This window comes from Lepidochelys kempii, chromosome 1 (genome assembly GCF_965140285.1).
Source record: "Lepidochelys kempii isolate rLepKem1 chromosome 1, rLepKem1.hap1, whole genome shotgun sequence".
In the NCBI taxonomy this organism is placed as follows: domain Eukaryota; kingdom Metazoa; phylum Chordata; order Testudines; family Cheloniidae; genus Lepidochelys; species Lepidochelys kempii.
Window position 1 is genome coordinate 192,167,280 of NC_136380.1, and position 20,165 is coordinate 192,187,444.

Below are 20,165 nucleotides of genomic sequence, written 5' to 3' on the forward strand. Positions count from 1 at the left end.
AGGTCATCTAGTCCAACCCCCTGTTCAAAGCAGGACCAATCCCCAATTTTTGCCCCAGATCCCTAAATGGCCCCCTCAAGGATTGAACTCACAACCCTGGGTTTAGCAGGCCAATGCTTAAACCACTGACCTATCCCTCTCACCTAATCAGGAAGGCCAAGGCACAATTGGAGTTGCAGCTAGCAAGGGTTGTGAAGGGTAACAAGAAGGGTTTCTACAGGTATGTTAGCAACAAGAAGGTGGTCAGGGAAAGTGTGGGACCCTTACTGAATGGCAACATAGTGACAGATGATGTGGAAAAAGCTGAAGTACTCAATGCTTTTTTTGTCTCGGTCTTCACAGACAAGGTCAGCTCCCAGACTGCTGCATGGGCAACACAGTATGGGGAGGAGGTGAGCAGCCCTCAATGGTGAAAGAACAGGTTAAGGACTATTTAGAAAAGCTGGACACACACAAGTCCTTGGTCCGGATCTAATGCATCCAAGAGTGCTGAGGGAGTTGGCTGATGTGATTGCAGAGCCATTGGCCATTATCTCTGAAAACTCATGACTATCGGGGGAGGTCCCGGACAATTGGAAAAAGGCAAATATAGTGCTCATATTTAAAAAAGGGAAGAAAGAGAACCTGGAGAACTACAGACCGGTCAGCCTCACTTCAGTCCCCAGCAGGTCCTCAAGGAATCCATTTTAAAACACTTGGAGGAGAGGAAGGGGATCAGAACAGTCAACATGGATTCACCAAGGGCAAGTCATGCCCGACCAACCTGATTGCCTTCTACGATGATATAACTGGCACTGTGGATATGGGGAAAGCGATGGATGTGATATATTTTGACTTTAGCAAAGCTTTTTGATATGGTCTCCCTCAGTATTCTTGCCAGCAAGTTAAAAAAGTATGGATTGGATGAATGGACTATAAGGTGGATAGAAAACTTGCTAGATTGTCGGGCTTAATGGGTAGTGATAAACGGCTTGATGTCTACTTGGCAGCTGGTATCAAGCGGAGTGCCCCAGGTGTCAATCCTGGGGCCGGTTTTGTTCAACATCTTTATTAATGATCTGGATGATGGGATTAATTGCACCCTCACCAAGTTTGCAGATGACACGAAGATGGGGGGAGAGGTAGATAAACTGGAGGATAGGGATAGGTTCCAGAGTGACCTAAACAAATTGGAGGATTGGGCCAAAAGAAATCTGATGAGGTTCAACAGGGACAAGTGCAGAGTCCTACACTTAGGAAGGAAAAATCCCATGCACTGCTACATGCTGGGGACCGACCAGCTAAGCAGCAGTGCTGCAGAAAAGGACGTTGGGATTACAGTGGATGATAAGCTGGCTATGAGTCAGCAGTGTGCCCTTGTTGCCAAGAAGGCTAACGGCATATTGCGCTGCATTAGTAGGAGCATTGCCAGCAGACCGAAGAAAGTGATTATTCCCCTCTATTTGGCACTGGTGAAGCCACACCTGGAGTATTGCATCCAGTTTTGGTCCCCTCACTGCAGAAGGGATGTGGACAAATTGGAGAAAGTCCAGCGGAGGGCAGCAAAAATTATTAGGGGGCTAGGGCACATGACTTATGAGAAGAGGCTGACGGAAATAGGGTTATTTAGTCTACAGAAGAGAAGAGTGAGGGGAGATTTGATAGCAACCTTCAATGACCTGAAGGGGGGTTCCAAAGAGGATGGAGCTAGGCTGTTCTTAGTGGTGACAGATGACAGAACAAGAAGCAAGTTGAAGTGGGGGAGGTCTAGGTTGGATATCAGGAAACACTATTTCACCAGGAGGGTGGTTAAGCACTGGAATGGGTTGCCTAGGGAGGTGGTGGAATCTCCATCCTTAGAGGTTTTTAAGGCCCGGCTTGACAAAGCCCTGGCTGGGATGATTTAGTGGGTGTTGGTCCTGCTTTGTATAGGGGATTGGACTAGATGGCCTCCTGAGGTCCCTTCCAACCCTGTGATTCTATGATTCATTCAGTGAGGTTTAAATGATTAACTAGACATGCAAAATAAAAGAAATCACATCACAACCTGCTACTTTAGAACCAAGCCTGGCTACACAATAATCTCAACAGGGTTGGTGGAAATTTTTTCATCAAATCTGTTCTATGATGGAAAATTGGGTTTTCAAATAAATGAATTTTTTAGCAAAAAAGTGTCTGCTTTCTGCTGAAAATTTTGGGGATTTTTTTGGTAGAAAAATGGAATGTCCAAAAATCTGAAAAAAAAATCAGTTCTGAAATGCCAGTGTGATGTATTATGTGAGTTGCAGTTTGGTTCCCTCATATTTCTGATCTCCTGGATGGGCCAGGCTTCCCAACTGGACTTCATCTCCCATGATGCATTGTGGCCATGCAACTGCATGAAGCACTGCCTCATTTTACTAAGAGAGGAGACTGTGGTGCCTAATGGGAAATGTAGTACAGCCAGAGAACCAAGTCTGTAGAGAGAACAGGAGCATGAAACATCTGAACTACAATTTCGATGAGACGAGGCTGGCAAATTAAATATTTTGATTTTTGGCCAGAACATTTCAGTTTTCGATTTTCACTGAAAACTCTAAATTTTCCATTGAAAAAACCCTCCATTTTCTGACCAGCTGTATGTCTCAGTAACTTGCTCTTGATTTTTGTCTGTACATGAGAGAGAATATGTATGAGCACTGAATACTGTTCAAAAGCTGCAGTTCTCAAATTGTGGAGCCTTGGCTGGTGGACCACAGAATTCAACTTTTTGATAAATACACACCTGTGGTATTAAAAGAGGAATGATCTGCAGTATGAGAGAGCTGGAAAACCTCTGGCTATGTTACTTATGACAATTTGAAACATCTTGCTCAATTTCTCTCTCTGGGAGTAGCACAGATAGGATAAAAATTACAAGGGCTATAAAGTCATGTCATTTAGAACATAAACTGATCAGCAGCTGGGGTCAAGAGGATATTCTCCCCCACCCCACATGTTACAGTATGGATGTTTAACACCTCTCTCTGGAGAATCCAGCATTGACCACTCTCAGAGACAGGACAGTACAAAAGATGGTTGAAAAACTGTCAAAGGAACAGTTTTCTGACGGAAAAGGTAGTGTCATCAAAATTGAAACGCTGTATGAGAATGTCTCAATTTTGACAAACATTTTTGATGGAAGACAGTTGAAATTAATGGTTTTGACTTTCTTGTTCTGTTAACATCAATGTTTCATTTAGTTTTACTTTACAGTAAAATATTGATTTTAATATTATATACCTATATTTTATATTTGTATTTATATTAGAATGTATCCATAGTATTGAAAGGAAACAATTCAATGTTTCTGAGTGACTCTTAGTGTCTACACTGTAATTTTTAGCCCCGCAGCCTAAGCCTCAGAAGTCTGAGTCAATTGAACCAAGTTCTGAGACTCAGTGCTGTGGGTTTTTTATTGCAATGTAGACACACTCACAGTGTTCTCAGCCAAGACCCTACATCTGTTGGATCAGCTCCCTCTGAGAATCTACCATGCCTTCAGGGAATGATGCAAGTCTTTTAACTAATTAGGCTTGAACAAGAGTCTGCTGTAGAACAGTAATTTTACTAAATCATCCTTCTGTATGCTGATGTTTTGTATTTCTTTTTAATTACTGTAATGTACTCAGATACAATAGTGGTGGATATCATGGAAATATTTAAGTAAGAGCTTCTGGGGCAGAGAGTCTATTTTATAAATCTAGAGATATGTCAAGCACACCCCCACTCATTTCACCTGTTTATGGAAAGCCTTGTCCATCTGTGGTTTATAAATGACCGACTTGCAAACATTACGCTTCCAGCAACGTAAGGAAGACAGCCTGATATCTTTGTTCATCTCACGTGACACTTAAAATTTTTATTCTTGCTAGAGCTGTAAAACACAAATTCTTGCTTTTGGCAAAATCGGGGGTAAGAGGGGATACTTTTCTCTCCAAGTTTTGATGAGAAAAAACAAAACCATTTTCATTCACACCTCATATATATTTTTGGGAAATATGAGGTGGTAAAAAGCTAATTTTGCACAGAATAGTGTGGAGCTGATTTGGTGAAAAAAAGCAAAATTTTTAAAATTCACAATTTTGCCTTTGGATGTAAGTTTGCCATTTTTCCAGCAAAAAGCCATATCATGGCAAGTAGGTAAGAACCTTTGTCCTGGATCAAATTAATGAATACACAAGTAAACATCCATTTTCAATCTCAACTACAAAGCAAAATTTGGTGGGTTAACTCAGATAAGTCTAAGTGAGTGGCAGCATATCAAGAGGGAGTCAAAATTTTGGCAAACTTACACCTTCTACATTCTCCGGCCTACGTCCCGGATGCCAGTGGACACTTAACAGACTGCTTTACTTAGGCTTGGTCTACACCTAAAAATTTTACTGGTATTACTATTTTGGTTAAGGATGTGATTTTTTTTAACTGACATATTTATATCAGTAAAAGTCTTAGTGTGGACATAATTATGCTGATATAAAGGTGGTTTATACTGGGATAGTCATTCCCCTTTCGGTACAGGAACAGCTATACCAATATAAAACACACATATAAAACAAATGCATCCATACAAGGAGGATTGTAATTCTTTAACTATACTGTTATAATTAAGGTTGCACAACTTTCTAGTATAGACAAGCTGTTAGATGCACACTCACTTACTTTTGTGTAACTTACAAACCCTCTTAAAAGTCACCTTTGAATATGGGTCTAAATTTGCACAGCAAGACGAAACAGCATCCCTTTGCTAACCCACTTACTCCTATGACAATAGAATTATTACATATTTAGGGTGAAATGATGCTTCAATGGAAATCCATGTGAATTTTGTCATTAACTTCTATCAGACTAGGTTTTGGCCCTAGTAAATCTGAGGCTATTCTGCTGTGCAATCAATTTCACTGCTTATCCGTCCACTATGGCATATTCTGTAGTCATTCCAGTGGAAGACATGAAAAGTCTGTTTTGGGGCTACCAATCGGAGAAAGTCCAGTGGTTTCTTTCTAAGCCACAAAGATGCAATGCTTCTTCATATGATCTCAGCCATTAGTTATGCCAAACTAGAGGGGAAAATCTCATAAAATCAGAATTTCTTGGCAGACGCTTTTGTTACTTGATTGGAGAGTTTAGCTAAGAGAACATTAAATCCAACCTTTTCCTCCTCAGAAGAGATTTATATCAAGTTTTGCATGAGTTCACCTTTATTCCAGCATGGTTTGCCAAAGTCCCTAGTGAGGACACACAGGTTAAATTTAGCAGCATAGAAGATGGAAGTCTGGCAGATTATAAAACAGTATGTTGTCATCATAAGACAATTACATCATCTGGTCGGCAGTATCAAGTGAACAGCGTTGTTAGGGCTGCATCCATGCTTGGCTGAGCGTGAAGCTTCAAGCTTGTAGATGCTGTAGCCTTAACACTTAAGACTAGAAATATTTGGAACATTTCTGACAAAATAAAATTTAGACAAATTACGCTTGTAACAGGTTAGCCTGCCAATTTAAGGGTGAGAGGCCCAGGATAGACAGCCCTGTTCAGCTAGCCCCACCTTGCCACACCTGTACTGGGTGTAGGATTTAAAGGGGAGGAAGGCCAGCAGTTAGGGGCTGGGAAGGTTGGCCTGGGCCCAGGCCCAGATAGGGTGTCATAAATATAAAGGGAAGGGTAAACACCTTTAAATCCCTCCTCGGCAGAGGAAAAACCCTTTCACCTGTAAAGAGTTAAGAAGCTAAAGATAACCTTGCTGGCACCTGACCAAAATGGCCAATGAGGAGACAAGATATTTTCAAAGCTGGAGGGGTGGGGGTGGAACAAAGGGTTCTCTCTGTCTGTGTGTGGCTTTTGCTGGGACCAGAGCAGGAATGCAGGTCAGAACTCCTGTAAAGCGTTAATAAGCAATCTAGTTAGATATGCGTTAGATTCTGTTTTATTTAAATGGCTGATAAAATAAGCTGTGCTGAATGGAATGTATATTCCTGTTTTTGGTTCTTTTTGTAACTTAAGGTTTTGCCTAGAGGGATTCTCTATGTTTTGAATCTGATTACCCTGTAAGGTATTTACCATCCTGATTTTACAGAGGTGATTCTTTTACTTTTTCTTTAATTAAAACTCTTCTTTTGATTGCTTTTTCATTGTGCTTAAGATCCAAGGGTTTGGGTCTGTGTTTACCTATGCAAATTGGTGAGGATTTTTATCAAGCCTTCCCCAGGAAAGGGGATGTAGAGATTGGGGTGATTTGGGGGGAAAGATGTTTCCAAATGGGCTCTTTCCCAGTTATATTTTGTTAGACGCTTGGTGGTGGCAGCAATAAAGTCCAGAGACAAAAGGTAAAATAGTTTGTACCTTGGTGAAGTTTTAATCTAAGTTGGTAAAAATAACCTTAGGGGGTTTTTCATGCAGGTCCCCTCATCGGTACCCTAGAGTTCAGAATGGGGAAGGAACCTTGACATAGGGCTTAGCTGCTGGGCTGAGGTTTGAGTCAGGCTGAATGCTGGTGTCTGGCTGAAGATGATGACGGCAGGCTATAGGAGCAGGCTGAGTGGATGGCTGCAGCTGGCCCTGGGCCCCCAGCTGAAAAGATGCTGAACACTAAAACTGATAAAGGAGGTGGGGGAGAGAAGGACAAGGCTATGAAGGAGAAGCAGCAGGGGATGAGGAATGGTCTCAGCTTGGAAAAAAGAAAAAAAACACTTTACATTTCAGGATTTGAAGAAGAAGGAATCCATAGAAACGAACAACAAAAATAGGATAAAAGTCAACATTTCATCCAGGACTGGCTCTAGGCACCAGCAAAGCCAGCACATGCTTGGGGCGGCACAATTCCAGGGGCAGCGTTCCCGTCACCCTTTTTTTTTTTTAATTGTTTTTTTTGCTTGGGCAGTTGGGGAAGCAAATTTTTTGCTTGGGGCGGCAAAAAACCTAGAGCCAGCCCTGATTTCATTGTTGTCAAATCAGTGGCAGAAGATGTGAAAATAGGAGAGGTTAATGCCCTGAAAATGGCAGAATGGCTCAAGTGCAGTGTTGGTGACATGCAAAGAGCTAAAAAAATGCAGGGTGGAAATCTATTGATAGAATGTACACATAAGTAGCAACCTGAAAAGCTTCTTAAAACTGTAACCATAGGGAAAATGAAAGTTACTTGTCAACTGCCTAAATTCCTGACAGAAGGAAGAGAGGTAATGTATGGAGTGGTGCTGGGGCTGTCCAAGGATGATAGAAAAAAAAAGAGTACAGATGAAGATAGTATTGTTTGTTAAACAGTTACTTTGTAGGAAAGAGGGAGAAACATGGCCACCTACGGCCGTAAGCATAACACTTAAAGGTTGGATACTTTGGGATACGGTCTAAATGGAGTATCAATCTTGCTGGGTAAACCATATATTCCCCCCCGGTGAGGTGCTATAAAATTGTCAAATGTTTGGATATGCTGCAGCTATTTATAAGGGAACAAAGAGGTGCAGTAAATGTGGAGTAAATCACTCATATGAGAATTGTGTAGAAGGAACAGAACCTAAATGCAGCAATTACAGGAGAAAGCAAGGTGCAGCATATAAAGGATGTGCAGTAGCAGAACAAGCTACAGAAATACAAAGAAATAAAACCATTCAAAAGGTATCCTATGCAGAGGTTACCAAAAAGTATCTACGGCAGAAAATAGTAAAAGAAAAATACTCAAATATGAGAAAAGATGTATGGCATAACAGAACACACATGTGGTCAGGGAGGAGAATGTGAGAGGAATGGAAGATGATGTATTGCTTCTAGGTAAAGAGAAGTTTATAGAAGTAATTAACTACCTTGCACACAGGGAAAAAACCTGAAAGGATTAAAACCAGCAAAAGCAGCAGAAAAATATCTAAAAATAGACAATCTCTTGATAGACCACATTTACGCAATTTTAAATAAAGGCAATAATACAGATTAATTAAAATGGTTTTACCAATCCTTAGCTGGAATGCACATAGTTTAATAATGCATGGACAGGAATTTAAGAAAGCCATCTTTGAAATGGGAAAAAAACCTGATGTAATGTGTGTGCAAGAAACACAGCTAATAAGTAAACTTGTGTTCAATCTACTGAGGCATGATATACTCTGCAGGGACCGAGAGGAGACATGGATATGCAGAAACTAAGTTTTAACTATAATGCTATTGAGTTTCCCATGCAGAACAAAAACACTTACCGGTATATACGGATTTATAATGTTTATAATCCATGTAAAAATTAGTTATTTTAGAATCAGAAAAACTGGTTATTTTAGAATGTCAAAAACCCATTCATAATTTGCAGAGACATTAATACAGGTCATAATAAGTTATGAGGAAGTAAGAAAACTTACCTAAATCATAAATGCTTAGAACAATTTATTGATATGCGTAATATTGAATACAAGATTTAATTCTATGGTTGGATCCTTTTCTGTTTTGGATGTGGGAATTGCAGCAAATCATATAGCTAGTAAATGCAGCTCAGAAATTTAGAGAGAAGATAATGGAAAGTGATCACTTCCCATTAACTTATTGAGTGCCAAGGCTGAGAAAATGTTGAAAACACCAAAAGAGTCCTAGCTGGAATTTTCGAAAAGCTGACCAGGAGCTTTCCTAGATTAAATGTGATAAATATTTATGTAGTAACTGTACAAGTGACAACCTAGGACAATTCTACAACAAATGTAATAAAAGGAATTACAACAGCAGCTGATCCGGCCATTTACGAAACATCGAATTGCCCTGGGATAGTCAATAGGGAGATTGGGGGCCAAATCCGGACCACCAGACTCTTTTGAATGGACCACAAAATCTTTTTATTTCCTTTTTATCATTGTTGTTATTTCTGTAGTATTTTCTCTGGAGTCTGGACCTTGACTATACCTTGACCAAGAAATTTGGACCTTGATAAAAAATAATTGATTACCCCTGCCCTAGACTTAGAAATCTGGTTCCCTGGTGGAATGAGGATTGCAAATGATCAATCAAGGTAAGACATAAGGCATGCAAGCAAGCAAAACACACAATGAATAGTTAAGACTTAATGAATTACAAAAGATGTAAGGTGGTGGCACAAAGGATTATGAAAAAGACAAAAAAAGAAAGTTGGAGAAATTTCTGTGGGAAATGGAACAAAGATGCAAAGCTTTCCAAAATTCTATGAATGAATGGGATTCGATGTAAAAGTAAATGTATACTTGGTCTTATCGTAAACAATGAAACTGAGGTGTCCAGCCTAGGAAAGGCAGACATTTTAGCAAAAGAATTCCAAAAGGTCAGTAGCGATATGAATCAAAGCAATAAGTTTCATGAGGAAAACTGTGAACTATTAAATGGCTGGAGAGAATATACTGATGATGTGTTAAACAAAAATTTTAGTATGAAGTATTGCAGCAATTAGAAAAAGGAAAAAATACAGCTCCCAGTAAAGATAATATAAAGTAATGAAATGCTCCAACACTTGTCAGAAGGGGGCCAAAGATTCTACTGCATTCTATAATAATATATGGGAAAAGGATTGCTGCCAATAGAATGGAAACAAGCAATGGTAATACCAATTCGGAAGCCAGGCGAGGTCCATTCAAGACCTGATGCTTATAGGCCTATTGCCCCCACAACATGTGTGGGGAAAATCATGGGGAAAAAATGATACATGTAAGATGAGTGATATATTTGGAGAAAAATGATATTATAACTGAGGTACAAAGAAAAGTAAAGGAAGATGTGCAGTTGACCATATAATAAGATTAGAAATGAAGGACAAAATAAGCATAAGGACTAGGAACTTTATGCTAACAGTCTTCCTGGACACTGAAAAAGCATCTGACATGCTATGGATAAAAGGCCTCCTATAAACTAGCCAAAACTGAAATAAAGAGAACATTTGTGGTGGATACGGGCCTTTTTAAGAGACAGAACCATACAAGTCAAAGTGGGGACAGCTTTATAAAAAAGCTACAAGCTTACAAATGAAACTCGACAAGGGAGTATTATTAGCTCTACTTTGTTTTTCATTGTGATAAATGACCTCCCAGAAAGCGTGCAGTCGGAAATAGGTACTTCCCTTTTTGCAGATGTCTATGTTATGAGAACTAAGCATAAAAGACAAAGTAGGTAAGGAAAAGACAAATGAGGAACTTCAGCAAAATGATAGGGGATGTAAATTCACTTGCAGAAACAAAGGGAACACTTTTAACCAGGAAGAAAATTCGTGAACACTGGAACTTATTTCTTTATGGTGAAAAAATTCATACAGTTCAAAAGTTTGTTTCTGGGAATAGAGTTTAATAATAAATTAAGTTGGAAAGGTCACATAGATAATATCATACAAAAGTGTACAAGTAGGATGAACTTACTTAAAAGTGTAGCTGGAAACAAAAAGGGTGCAGATAAGATGGTATTGATGATGATGTATACAGCAAGACCAGTTTTAGACTACAAATGCCAACCTTTTGGTTCAGCCTCAAAAACAAATCTTAGAAACTTGGAACTGCTCCGGGTCCAAGCTCTGTGATTGGCATGTTGTCCAAGGAGACCACCACCACTGCAGATACCCACGGAGAAGCACCTATAAATCTAAGGATGGAACTATTAGCTCTAAGCTTTTGGGCAAAGGTAAAAGGGAACCATGAAAACAGAAGTTCACAACAGATTTATAAAAATTACTGGGAGCTTAGTAGACAAAATTATATGGATTGCCACCGATTTCCTCAGAATATCAGGAGATACGTAAAAAAGAAAAATTGAGAGAACTAAAAATTTGTAGTGATGGGAAATCAAATTACAGCTGGAAAGTTATTCCCCCATGAGTGGTTTTGGAATTGTATGAAAAAACTGAGAGAAGAAGAATCCTCACACATTATGGCCAATGAAATTTCTGAATTTATTGATGAAAAATGGGGCCAGCTTTGCCAAGTCCATACAGATGGATCAAAAGATGATAGAACAGAGAGTGGGAACAGCCTTCTATGTTCCCAGTCTTGGAATCCAGAAATCTAAAAGGCTATCAAATTATGTGACAGTTCTGATGGCTGAAGTAATGGGAATAATGTTGGCACTAATCTGCATAAGAGATGTGCAACCAGCTGCAGGTTTAATTTTATCTTATTCCTTGTCAGGCATTATGACAATCAAAACAGGGACTTTGGAGAGTGGACATGACATAATAAGTGACATAATATTCCTAACATCAGAAATAATGCAAGGAGGTATCTGTGTAACAATTGTGTAAGGGGACTGTTGCCCCCTCACTAACAGTCAGTGGGGGTGTTTTAGTTGCTAGCTCCCAGTACTAAAAGGGGGAAGGGTCAATGGGGAATCAGGACCCTGAGACCGCCAGTCCCTAGGAGCAATGGGGAGAGGCCAATGCTCCAGGTCAGCCTGAATGACAGGGCGGGCAGGCTAATCAGGAAGTCAGGAGGCCAGGGAGATCCCGTCCTCTGTGTGAGCTGGAATTGCCTGGGTCAGACAGAGTGGGGCTGAGCTAAGGAGAAAGCAGGGGCCCGAGCTGAGCTGGGGAGCAGAGCTGGGCCAGATCCAGAGAGAGCAGACCCTGTCCTGGGAGCAGAGCTGTAGCAACCGGAGGCAGAGGGGCCAAAGAAGCAGCCCAGGAAGTTGGAGGCAGAGCAGCAGCAGCAGCAGTGCTGAGACAGAGTGGTGGAGCTGGGGCTGGAGCAGTCCGGAGCTGGGTGCAGTGAGCAGCTGGGAAGAGCGAGGGGGACCCTGGGCAGCGGGCCCAGCACAGGGAGACACCTCAGCCAAGAGGCTCTGCAGGCCAGGCTTGGATCGTGACCCTGCCTGCAGGGGGCGACACTGGGAAGAAGGGTCCTACCACTTAGAGCCTGGGAGCGTGTAGCCACCACCAGAGCAAGTGTCCAACCCGCAGCATCCCTGCAGCACACCCAGGGCCTGAGAAGAAGGCCTGGGACTTACAAGGACAGACTGTGAACTGCCCTGACATTCCAGAGACACTGTTTGTGATGTTCCCTGCCACAGAGCAGGTTGATGTGTTTAATCTTTCCCATTTTTCCTTATTCTTTTTAAAATTAATTGTTGATTAAATAACTTGCATTTGCTTTAAATTGTATGTAATGATCAGTGGGTCAGAGAAGTGCCCAGTGCAGAGAGAGTACCCCGGAGTGGGGACACGCTAGCCCCTGTCCTAGGTGACCACAGCAGGGTCGGGGGTTAAGCCCCCCAGGAATCCTGGGCCCAGCCTTGTTGGGGTTACGAGGACTCTGTCAGACAGGAGAGTGGAAGGGGAGTCCTCAAGGGCAGGGAGACCACTGGGTAAAGGAAGTGGGGGTCAGGACTCAGATCCTTTCACTAGCCCACTTCACTGGGGTAGTGCAGAAGCCAGGAAAGTTCCCCACAATAGCGGGACTATTCCTCTGCTTACAAATGCATGGATTCTGGCACATATTGGAATATCTGGATTTGAGAGGGCTGACAGAGCTTGAAAAACGAGGAGGTGGATATTAAGATACCATTAAGTAGACAAGAATGTACAAGAATGGTCATGAAGGAGCTTGCAAAGGAATGGCAAGACCTATGGACTAAGGAAACAAAAGGATGAAGAATGATGTATGCTCAAAAATCAAAGATAATATTATACTCCACATTCATCATAGAAAAAGCAAAGTAGTCATTTTTAGAGTGTTAGTCTTAGATGATACATTAAACTTATTAAAAAGATATAAAGCTGGGTTAGGTAAAGCATGCAAAACCAATGAAAATGTTGATCATCTTCTATGGCATTGTGGACAATATTCTATGGAAAGAAAGGTTCTTTTTAAAAAAAGAGCTGGCTTGGAATCAAATATTTTTCTCAAAAGGGACTAGGGAGAATGTCAGGGAAATGGAACAATAAACAAAAAAGCAGCCTTGCTGTATTTCCTTAAGGATATTAGACAGAGCGAAAGGATATTTTTTTTAAAAATGGCTAAAAATTAATAAAGAAAAATGGCGGTCATAGCCTCACATGATGAGGCTGCTGTGCCAAAACACAAGACAAAGACAAAGTTAGGGGCTGGCTGTGGAGGAGAGCAGTTGAGCTGGGTTGTGGCTGGAGAGCTGAGCCCCAAGAGTGGTACTAACTCCTGTGTGGAGCCTCTGGAATGAGGCTCCAGGGAGGCAGTCCTGGGGCTGGTGCTCTGTCATAGAAACTGGGAGCTGAAGAGGAGCCCAAGAGGGATGGGAAGCCTGGGGAGTTTAATTTTGTTTGTAGTTCTGAGCTCTAGGGCCCAGGGATAAGTCCTGGGATCTGCTCTTCTGCAAAAGAAGAGTGTGATTCTGTTAAGTTCTGTTTGATTTTAGAAGGACTTCACTGTGGACCCAATGGGAGACGGGTAAAGGGACTTTGAAGAGGTCAATTGGAAGAAGCCAGCTTACAGCAGGACTTAGATACCCTGGAAGGTGACTGAACTTTAAGTGTGCGGATGGTCTGCAGAACCAGGTTGGCCGACAAACGGGGCACTAGAGTGAGAAGAGTCTCTACAATGCTGCCTGCATCCTAACCCAAGGGGGAGCTCTGGTGGCAATGCTGTTTCACTGAAGCTGAAACATTTTGCATACACACATCTGGTTCAATGAAGTTTTGTTGGGAAGATATTTTGAGAGAGATGCACACAACCTCTCTGGCACTCTTCAGCCTGGAAGCTAGGGCACCGGCCTAGGATGTGGTAGACCCCGCTTTAAGTCCTGGCTCTGCCTGGTTAAGAGTGAACTACAATTAAAAATTCTCATCTGAATGAGACAGAGTACCTTGAACTTGGTTCTCCTGCATCCCAGCTAATGTCCTGTCCTCCAGGACACATGAACAGACACTTGGGGAGCTAAGGTTTCAATCCTAGATAGGTAGAGAGAGACAGAGATACACAATTCTATTTTCACAAAAACCTTTGAAATGTTTTGTCTCTGTGAAACAAAAACAAATTTTAAAACCTTTCAAGTTGCTGTGGAACAGAATTGTCCTCCAGTCAGCTCTACATGAGAGTACTGACAAGACACAGTGAATAGCTTTTTCTGGCCTAACCCTCTGGTCTCTTAGCTCCTTTTTTCTCTTCCAAGCAAGTGGGATCAGACTGACATATGTATGATTTGTTCTTTGTTCCAGCAGGCTCCTGCAACAATAAATTAGTAGCATAAACTGCCCACGCAGGATGTTTGTCTCTTTCCTTACTAATTTGCTCTGGCCAACACTTTTAAAAGCATTAATGGATTGCAAAGGCAGCCAAGAGGACATCAGTCTCTGCAACACCAAGTCTAAAGGTAACAATTTTTTGGGGGGGAGTAAACTAAGAAGAAATGAGGGGAAGAGCTAGAGTGAAATCTGAAGGGGACTCCTTACAAAACTGTGTTCACTTTGAAATATGATTATAGTTTGAACATGATAAAAGGTTACTGTGGGTGTGTCATAAATATAAAGGGAAGGGTAAATGCCTTTAAAATCCCTCCTGGCCAGAGGAAAAAACCCTTTCACCTATAAAGGGTTAAGAAGCTAAGATAACCTTGCTGGCACCTGACCAAAATGACCAATGAGGAGACAAGATACTTTCAAAGCTGAAGGGGGGGAGAAACAAAGGCTCTCTCTGTCTGTGTGATGCTTTTGCCAGGAACAGAAAAGGAATGGAGTCTTAGAACTTAGTAAGTAATCTAGCTAGATATGCATTAGATTCTGTTTTGTTTAAATGGCTGATAAAATAAGCTGCGCTGAATGGCATGTATATTCCTGTTTTTGGTTCTTTTTGTAACTTAAGGTTTTGCCTAGAGGGATTCTCTATGTTTTGAATCTGATTACCCTGTAAGGTATTTACCATTCTGATTTTACAGAGGTGATTCTTTTACTTTTTTTCTTCAATTAAAATTCTTCTTTTAAGAACCTGATTGCTTTTTCATTGTGCTTAAGATCCAAGGGTTTGGGTCTGTGTTCACCTATGCAAATTGGTGAGGATTTTTATCAAGCCTTCCCCAGGAAAGGGGGTGTAGGGATTGGGGTGATTTGGGGGGAAAGACGTTTCCAAGTGGGCTCTTTCCGAGTTATATTTTGTTTGATGCTTGGTGGTGGCAGCAATAAAGTCCAGGGACAAAAGGTAAAATAGTTTGTACCTTGGGGAAGTTTTAACCTAAGCTGGTAAAAATAAACTTAGGGGGTTTTCATGCAGGTCCCCACATTTGTACTCTAGAGTTCAGAGTGGGGAAGGAACCTTGACAGGGTGGTTCCATAGTTCTTCTTGCCATTATATGAGCTCAAACTTGCTCTATTAACTAAACAGAGCAATGATTCCCCCACCACCCAGGTCCCAAATGGCCTGTGCTGCAAACAGCCTGAGATTTAGAAAAAAATATAGCAGAAAAAAAACCATTTCTGCCTGTCCCACCACCAGCAGCAATACAGATTCTGCAATCAGGACTTAGCTGACACTTCTCTTGATGATAGAAGAAGCGAAACAGAATCCTGCTCCCTCTGCAGGACTCATGGCAGTGCAAACTGTTTGTGACAATTGAGTTAGTAGATGTGACTTGATGATGCTCAGGGAGCTGACCTGGTGAGTGACAATGTGCTGTTATTAACTATTTTTCTGATTTTGTCTGCTTTTTTATCAGTTTGGGGGTAAGCAAAAAGCAGCCAATACAATGCAGACCTATTGTACACCATCTTGTATGACTGACCCTCCAACTAAAATGGGAATTAATTTAAGAAAATTGTCTACCAAATAACTCTTGGGGGAAAAAATCATACACAAGACGAAGAGTCTGTCAGCAGTTTTCAGTAAATAGATAAAAACAAGTAGAAAACCAGATGCTGGAAAGTGAAAAAAAGTGATTAGAGTGGGCAAGTTCTGGAGAGTATTTTACAGCATAAACTAAACAATGAGGCCTTCAGCGAATCTGATGTTTATTAAAAGGATGGGAAACACCTTTCCTCAGTTTGTCCCTCACAGCAAGGAATATAAAAGGAGGTTACAATGACCTTAGAGAAAGTACTGTTGTGCAGAGGACTTTACTCTAAGTTTTCCAAACTAACAAAAGTACAACTCAACGTGTTCTATAAAACTCTTTGTATGTAAAGAAAAGTGAGAAATTAATAGTCTGGTCCAGACCTGCACTGAGTACGTTAAAAGAACTGAGGTAAAGGGTCCTTCCAGACTTCTGGTAAAGTCACATATTAACATAACAATGAGCAGGCAGATTTTAGAAATGGGAGGAAATATTTAGATTTTAAACGATCAAAACGTATTTTGATCGGTTAATGTTACTGGGATGAAGTTGCCGACAAACACTGGCATATGGGACTCTGTGCTTCTCTGTCTTCCACTCTTTGACCCCAAGCTCCAACAGTGAGCTTCTGGAACACACACAAGCCTCTTCTGGGCTCGCAGCGTGAAAAGTATTCTGTGTTATATCTGTCAGGATGCAACATCACAACACAGCACTGCGAACGTGGTGAGTGTGTAAAGGGAGGTCTGTCAAACCAAATTTGCAATATTTGCACTGAGTTGAGCAAATTTTCAGTGAAGAGACTGATATTTACTTCCGGAGAGCGCTAAGCTCCAGCTGATGATAACTATTTCAGAAGCCATATTTGCAAAGCTCACTCGCAAACCTTTGCATTTCAAGCAGCGTCTCCAGAGACCAGTGCTAGTTGTCCATATATCCAAATCTCGGACAATTCAAAAGCAATTGCATTCTGCTCTCAGCCTCTCTCTGGGTGGGTTTTTCACCATCCATTTAATCACTATTGTAAGAGGACACAACTCTGCTAGTTTCAGTGGAGTTGCACTAATTTATGCAATTGGGATATTTTGACCTAAAGATTCATTCTGATATATTTTGATTGGAAAAAAATACACTCTTATGTTTGTTTCATCAAAACATGTTTCAAGAAGGAAAAAATAGTTTGGCTGCTTCGTGTTGTTTGCATGGAGGAGGAGATTTCTCTCTCTAGCTTGCCGGGCAGATTCTTTTTTTTTCCTGGGAAAAAGTCAACTTCCCAATTCTGCAGCTTGCTCCCATCAAATCTTTTAAGAAACCACATCATCTCTTCTATTTGTTTATAAATTCATTTATATTAATTGTCTATGCACTTTTGCATTAATTCAGATGTTGTTAGAATTAGCTACATTACAAGCTGGGGCTGGGCTCTTACATTTTATAGCAACATAAGGAGTGCAGACCTTTCTGTCATTTTGAATATTTAGGAGTTAATAAAAATAAATACAAATAAGGTATGGGTTGAGAGGAGCAAGAGCGTGTAGGGTGGGGGGATGGAAACAAGGAGACCATGAAACCAGGCAGCTTGACTAAGTATTAGGCCTGGGAAATTAGGAGAGGCATTGGGGTTGCGCACAGCTGTTCAATGAGGAGGCCTAGTCTCCCAGTGCTGGAGCCAGGAGTGAAAGTAAGGTGGTAAACGCCAGTACAGTGCACTGGTAAGAAGTGGCCACCGGTACAGGTCCATATCCCTGACTTTACAGCGCTGCCCCTTTTGAGCCCCCTGTCCATGTTTTACTGGTGGAGGGGGAGAAGGAAAATTGAATTTTCCCTTGAAGAATTATTGTGTTTATTGGGTTTTTCATGTGAAATGGGTTTTTCATGTGAAACCTGCACAGAACAATGGAGGCCAGAATCAGCTCTCACCAAGACTCCCTCTTGTCCATCTTGTTGCAAAGTAATGGGATTTAGTGAATGATACAGTTTAAATTGGGTGTGGGGGGTTGTTTGTTTTTCATTCTTTATGGGACCATAACAAGATTGTGTGTGCTCTGCATCAGTAAAAAGATGCCAAGGACTATATTAGGGAATCTGATCAGTAATTAAAATCCAACTGATGATCAGGTGAGATCCCTTCTTCTGATGGCGTCTGTGAGTGGGGTCATTGTTTAAAAAATGAGGGAAGAAGTCATCTGTTTCCTTCCTGAAAATCCTCTCAGAGGAGACTTGGATTGGACTCCTGTGTAAGACCCTGTAAAGCCAATAGAGACGGGAAGGGTACCTGATCTGCGCAGTCATAACTCTGAACATGAGATTCAGAAATTATGCTTTGCTGTGACTTTAACCTAATTCTGCTAATCTGGAGTTAACTGAAATGATATGCAGTGTATTATCCTCACCAAGAGAATCTCAGACAAATAGTTTCCAAAATTGTAAGAAACTGAAGCAACCTCTAATAAACATGGAAATAACACTCGCAAATGTACCTGTCTCATATGGTACTACCACACACACCTCAGCAGGCACAATTTATCCTGTGCAACTGCCATTTTACAAGCGCTTAATACCACCTGTGTGGAAGCAACACAGTCAATCAGCTATTGGCTTTCACTTGAAAGAGTGACTCACCGCTTTGCTTTTTCCTGCGTCTTCTCCAGCACACCACAGTCAGAACCAACACAACAAAAACTATGAGTAGGGCCGCTGTGGCCAGCAACCAAGGAACTGAAAACCACCAGCCTGTGGGAAATAAAATCAAACAAAGGCACTTCAGATACATGAGAGAATGTAGAGGGCGTAATGGGGAACACGGCGATGTGGGGCTCTTTCCAAGTTCTATTTAGGTCATCACTAGAGTTGTTCAGAGCAACATTGGCTGAGTAAATTTATCTTTGACAACACACAAGTCAAAATACCTGCGGTGCCCATCTTCACCACTTATTGCTCCCCTATTCTGTTTCCACAACCTCTGGGAAATCAGAAAACATTTCATCAAGCTAACAAGATGTAACCAGAATCATTACCAGCAAAGAAACCTTACTGTCTCTCCATCGCTGTCATGATAAATAAGCAGGACCTTGTGTATTCAGAAGCCATGATATTTTTTGAAGAATCCTACCCATTCCAGATTCCAAGTTTTCATTTATGAAAGAAACATGCATTTCTTCTTAGTTAATATTTCTATTGTAGTTGCAAAGGTTAAATTAACCTTCAAAATATGAATTGAGTGCATGTAATGATGCTTGCAAGCAGGCTTAAACAATAGTTCAAAGACATGTAAACTGCTTTCCTTCATCTCAAAGTGGAATTAGCAATGGAACCCCAACGATGACAATTTAAGGGCTTGATCCAATTCTCATCTAAGTTAATGAAAAGACTCTCGCTGACTTCAATGAGAATTGGATCAAGCCAAAAATGCCCATGGTGTCAATAAGAGATGGTTGAATGTTTTCATCTGAAATTGTTTTTCTTTGAAAAATTGCAGGTTTGTCCAAATTGACACATTTTGCAAAAACAGTTCGATTTCACATACCTTTTTGATTTTTCAACAAAAACAGTTAAAAAACCAAAATATTGATTTCTTTTCAAAACTGAAATTTTCACCTCTTTTCAAAAACCTAAACCAGAGATTCAACTGCAGATGAAATTAAAATTGTCATTTTGAATTTTTTCAATAAAAATATTAAAAATCCAATTTTTTGGTGGAAAATTTTGACCAGTCCTGGTTGTTAACCATTTGTGTTAAAACGATCATTAAAAATCATACAGTTTAATTGATTCAATCCACAGTCCCAAACTGCCTTGCATGCCTTCCCAGGTGCTATAAAACTGGAAGGATTGTCTTACAGTCAAAGCACCGAATATACTATAATTCGGGCCATGTGGGTTTCATTCCCATTTCTTTCACAGGATTCTTGTGCGACCTTGGACTAGTAACTAAAGACTGAGTGCTCAAAAGCAATCAGGTTCCTAATTTCTATTTAAATCAGTGGAAATTAAACAATGAAAGGAGCGTAACTCCTTTTGAGTATTCAGCCCTTAATTTTTTAATGCTTCCGTTTCCTCTCTATAACAACTGGGCTAATAATACTTCTCTACCTCACCAGGATGCTGGCAGGACAAATTCATTAGCACTGTGATGTGCTCAAATACTTTAGTGATGAATCCAAAAATACCTATAAAAATTGAGCCTCAAATGTCTCCCTCCCAGCTACCCAAAACACCAGTCTCCACTGACATTGTTGGGTTGGCAGTAAAAAAACAAAAAGTTGATGTCACACTGAAAATGTAGGGGCAGAGAGCACGTAACTGAATTCATTATTAAAATAAACAACAAGTGATACTGTACTGACTGAATTATTCATTTTCATATTTAAGTCAATAAAGACAGGTTTCAGAGTAACAGCCGTGTTAGTCTGTATTCGCAAAAAGAAAAGGAGTACTTGTGGCACCTTAGAGACTAACCAATT

General features: G+C 40.8%; 1 protein-coding gene across 9 annotated transcripts in view; it reads right to left on the minus strand.

The window, feature by feature from the left end:
* The window catches only part of LOC140895616 (OX-2 membrane glycoprotein), a 136,000-nt gene that overhangs the window by 95,661 nt on the left and 20,174 nt on the right, over positions 1-20,165 (minus strand). For 8 of the 9 annotated variants that reach the window (XR_013634463.1, XR_013634462.1, XM_073305836.1 and 5 more), the window contains one exon: positions 18,325-18,435. Coding sequence is in view for 6 of the 9 variants with exons in the window: in XM_073305836.1 (XP_073161937.1) it covers positions 18,325-18,435 (111 nt within the window). In the remaining 3 variants the exon portion in view is untranslated. Of the gene's footprint in view, positions 1-13,746; positions 13,832-18,324; positions 18,436-20,165 lie in introns of all 9 variants that reach the window. The other variant, XR_012154291.1, reaches the window with a different exon arrangement.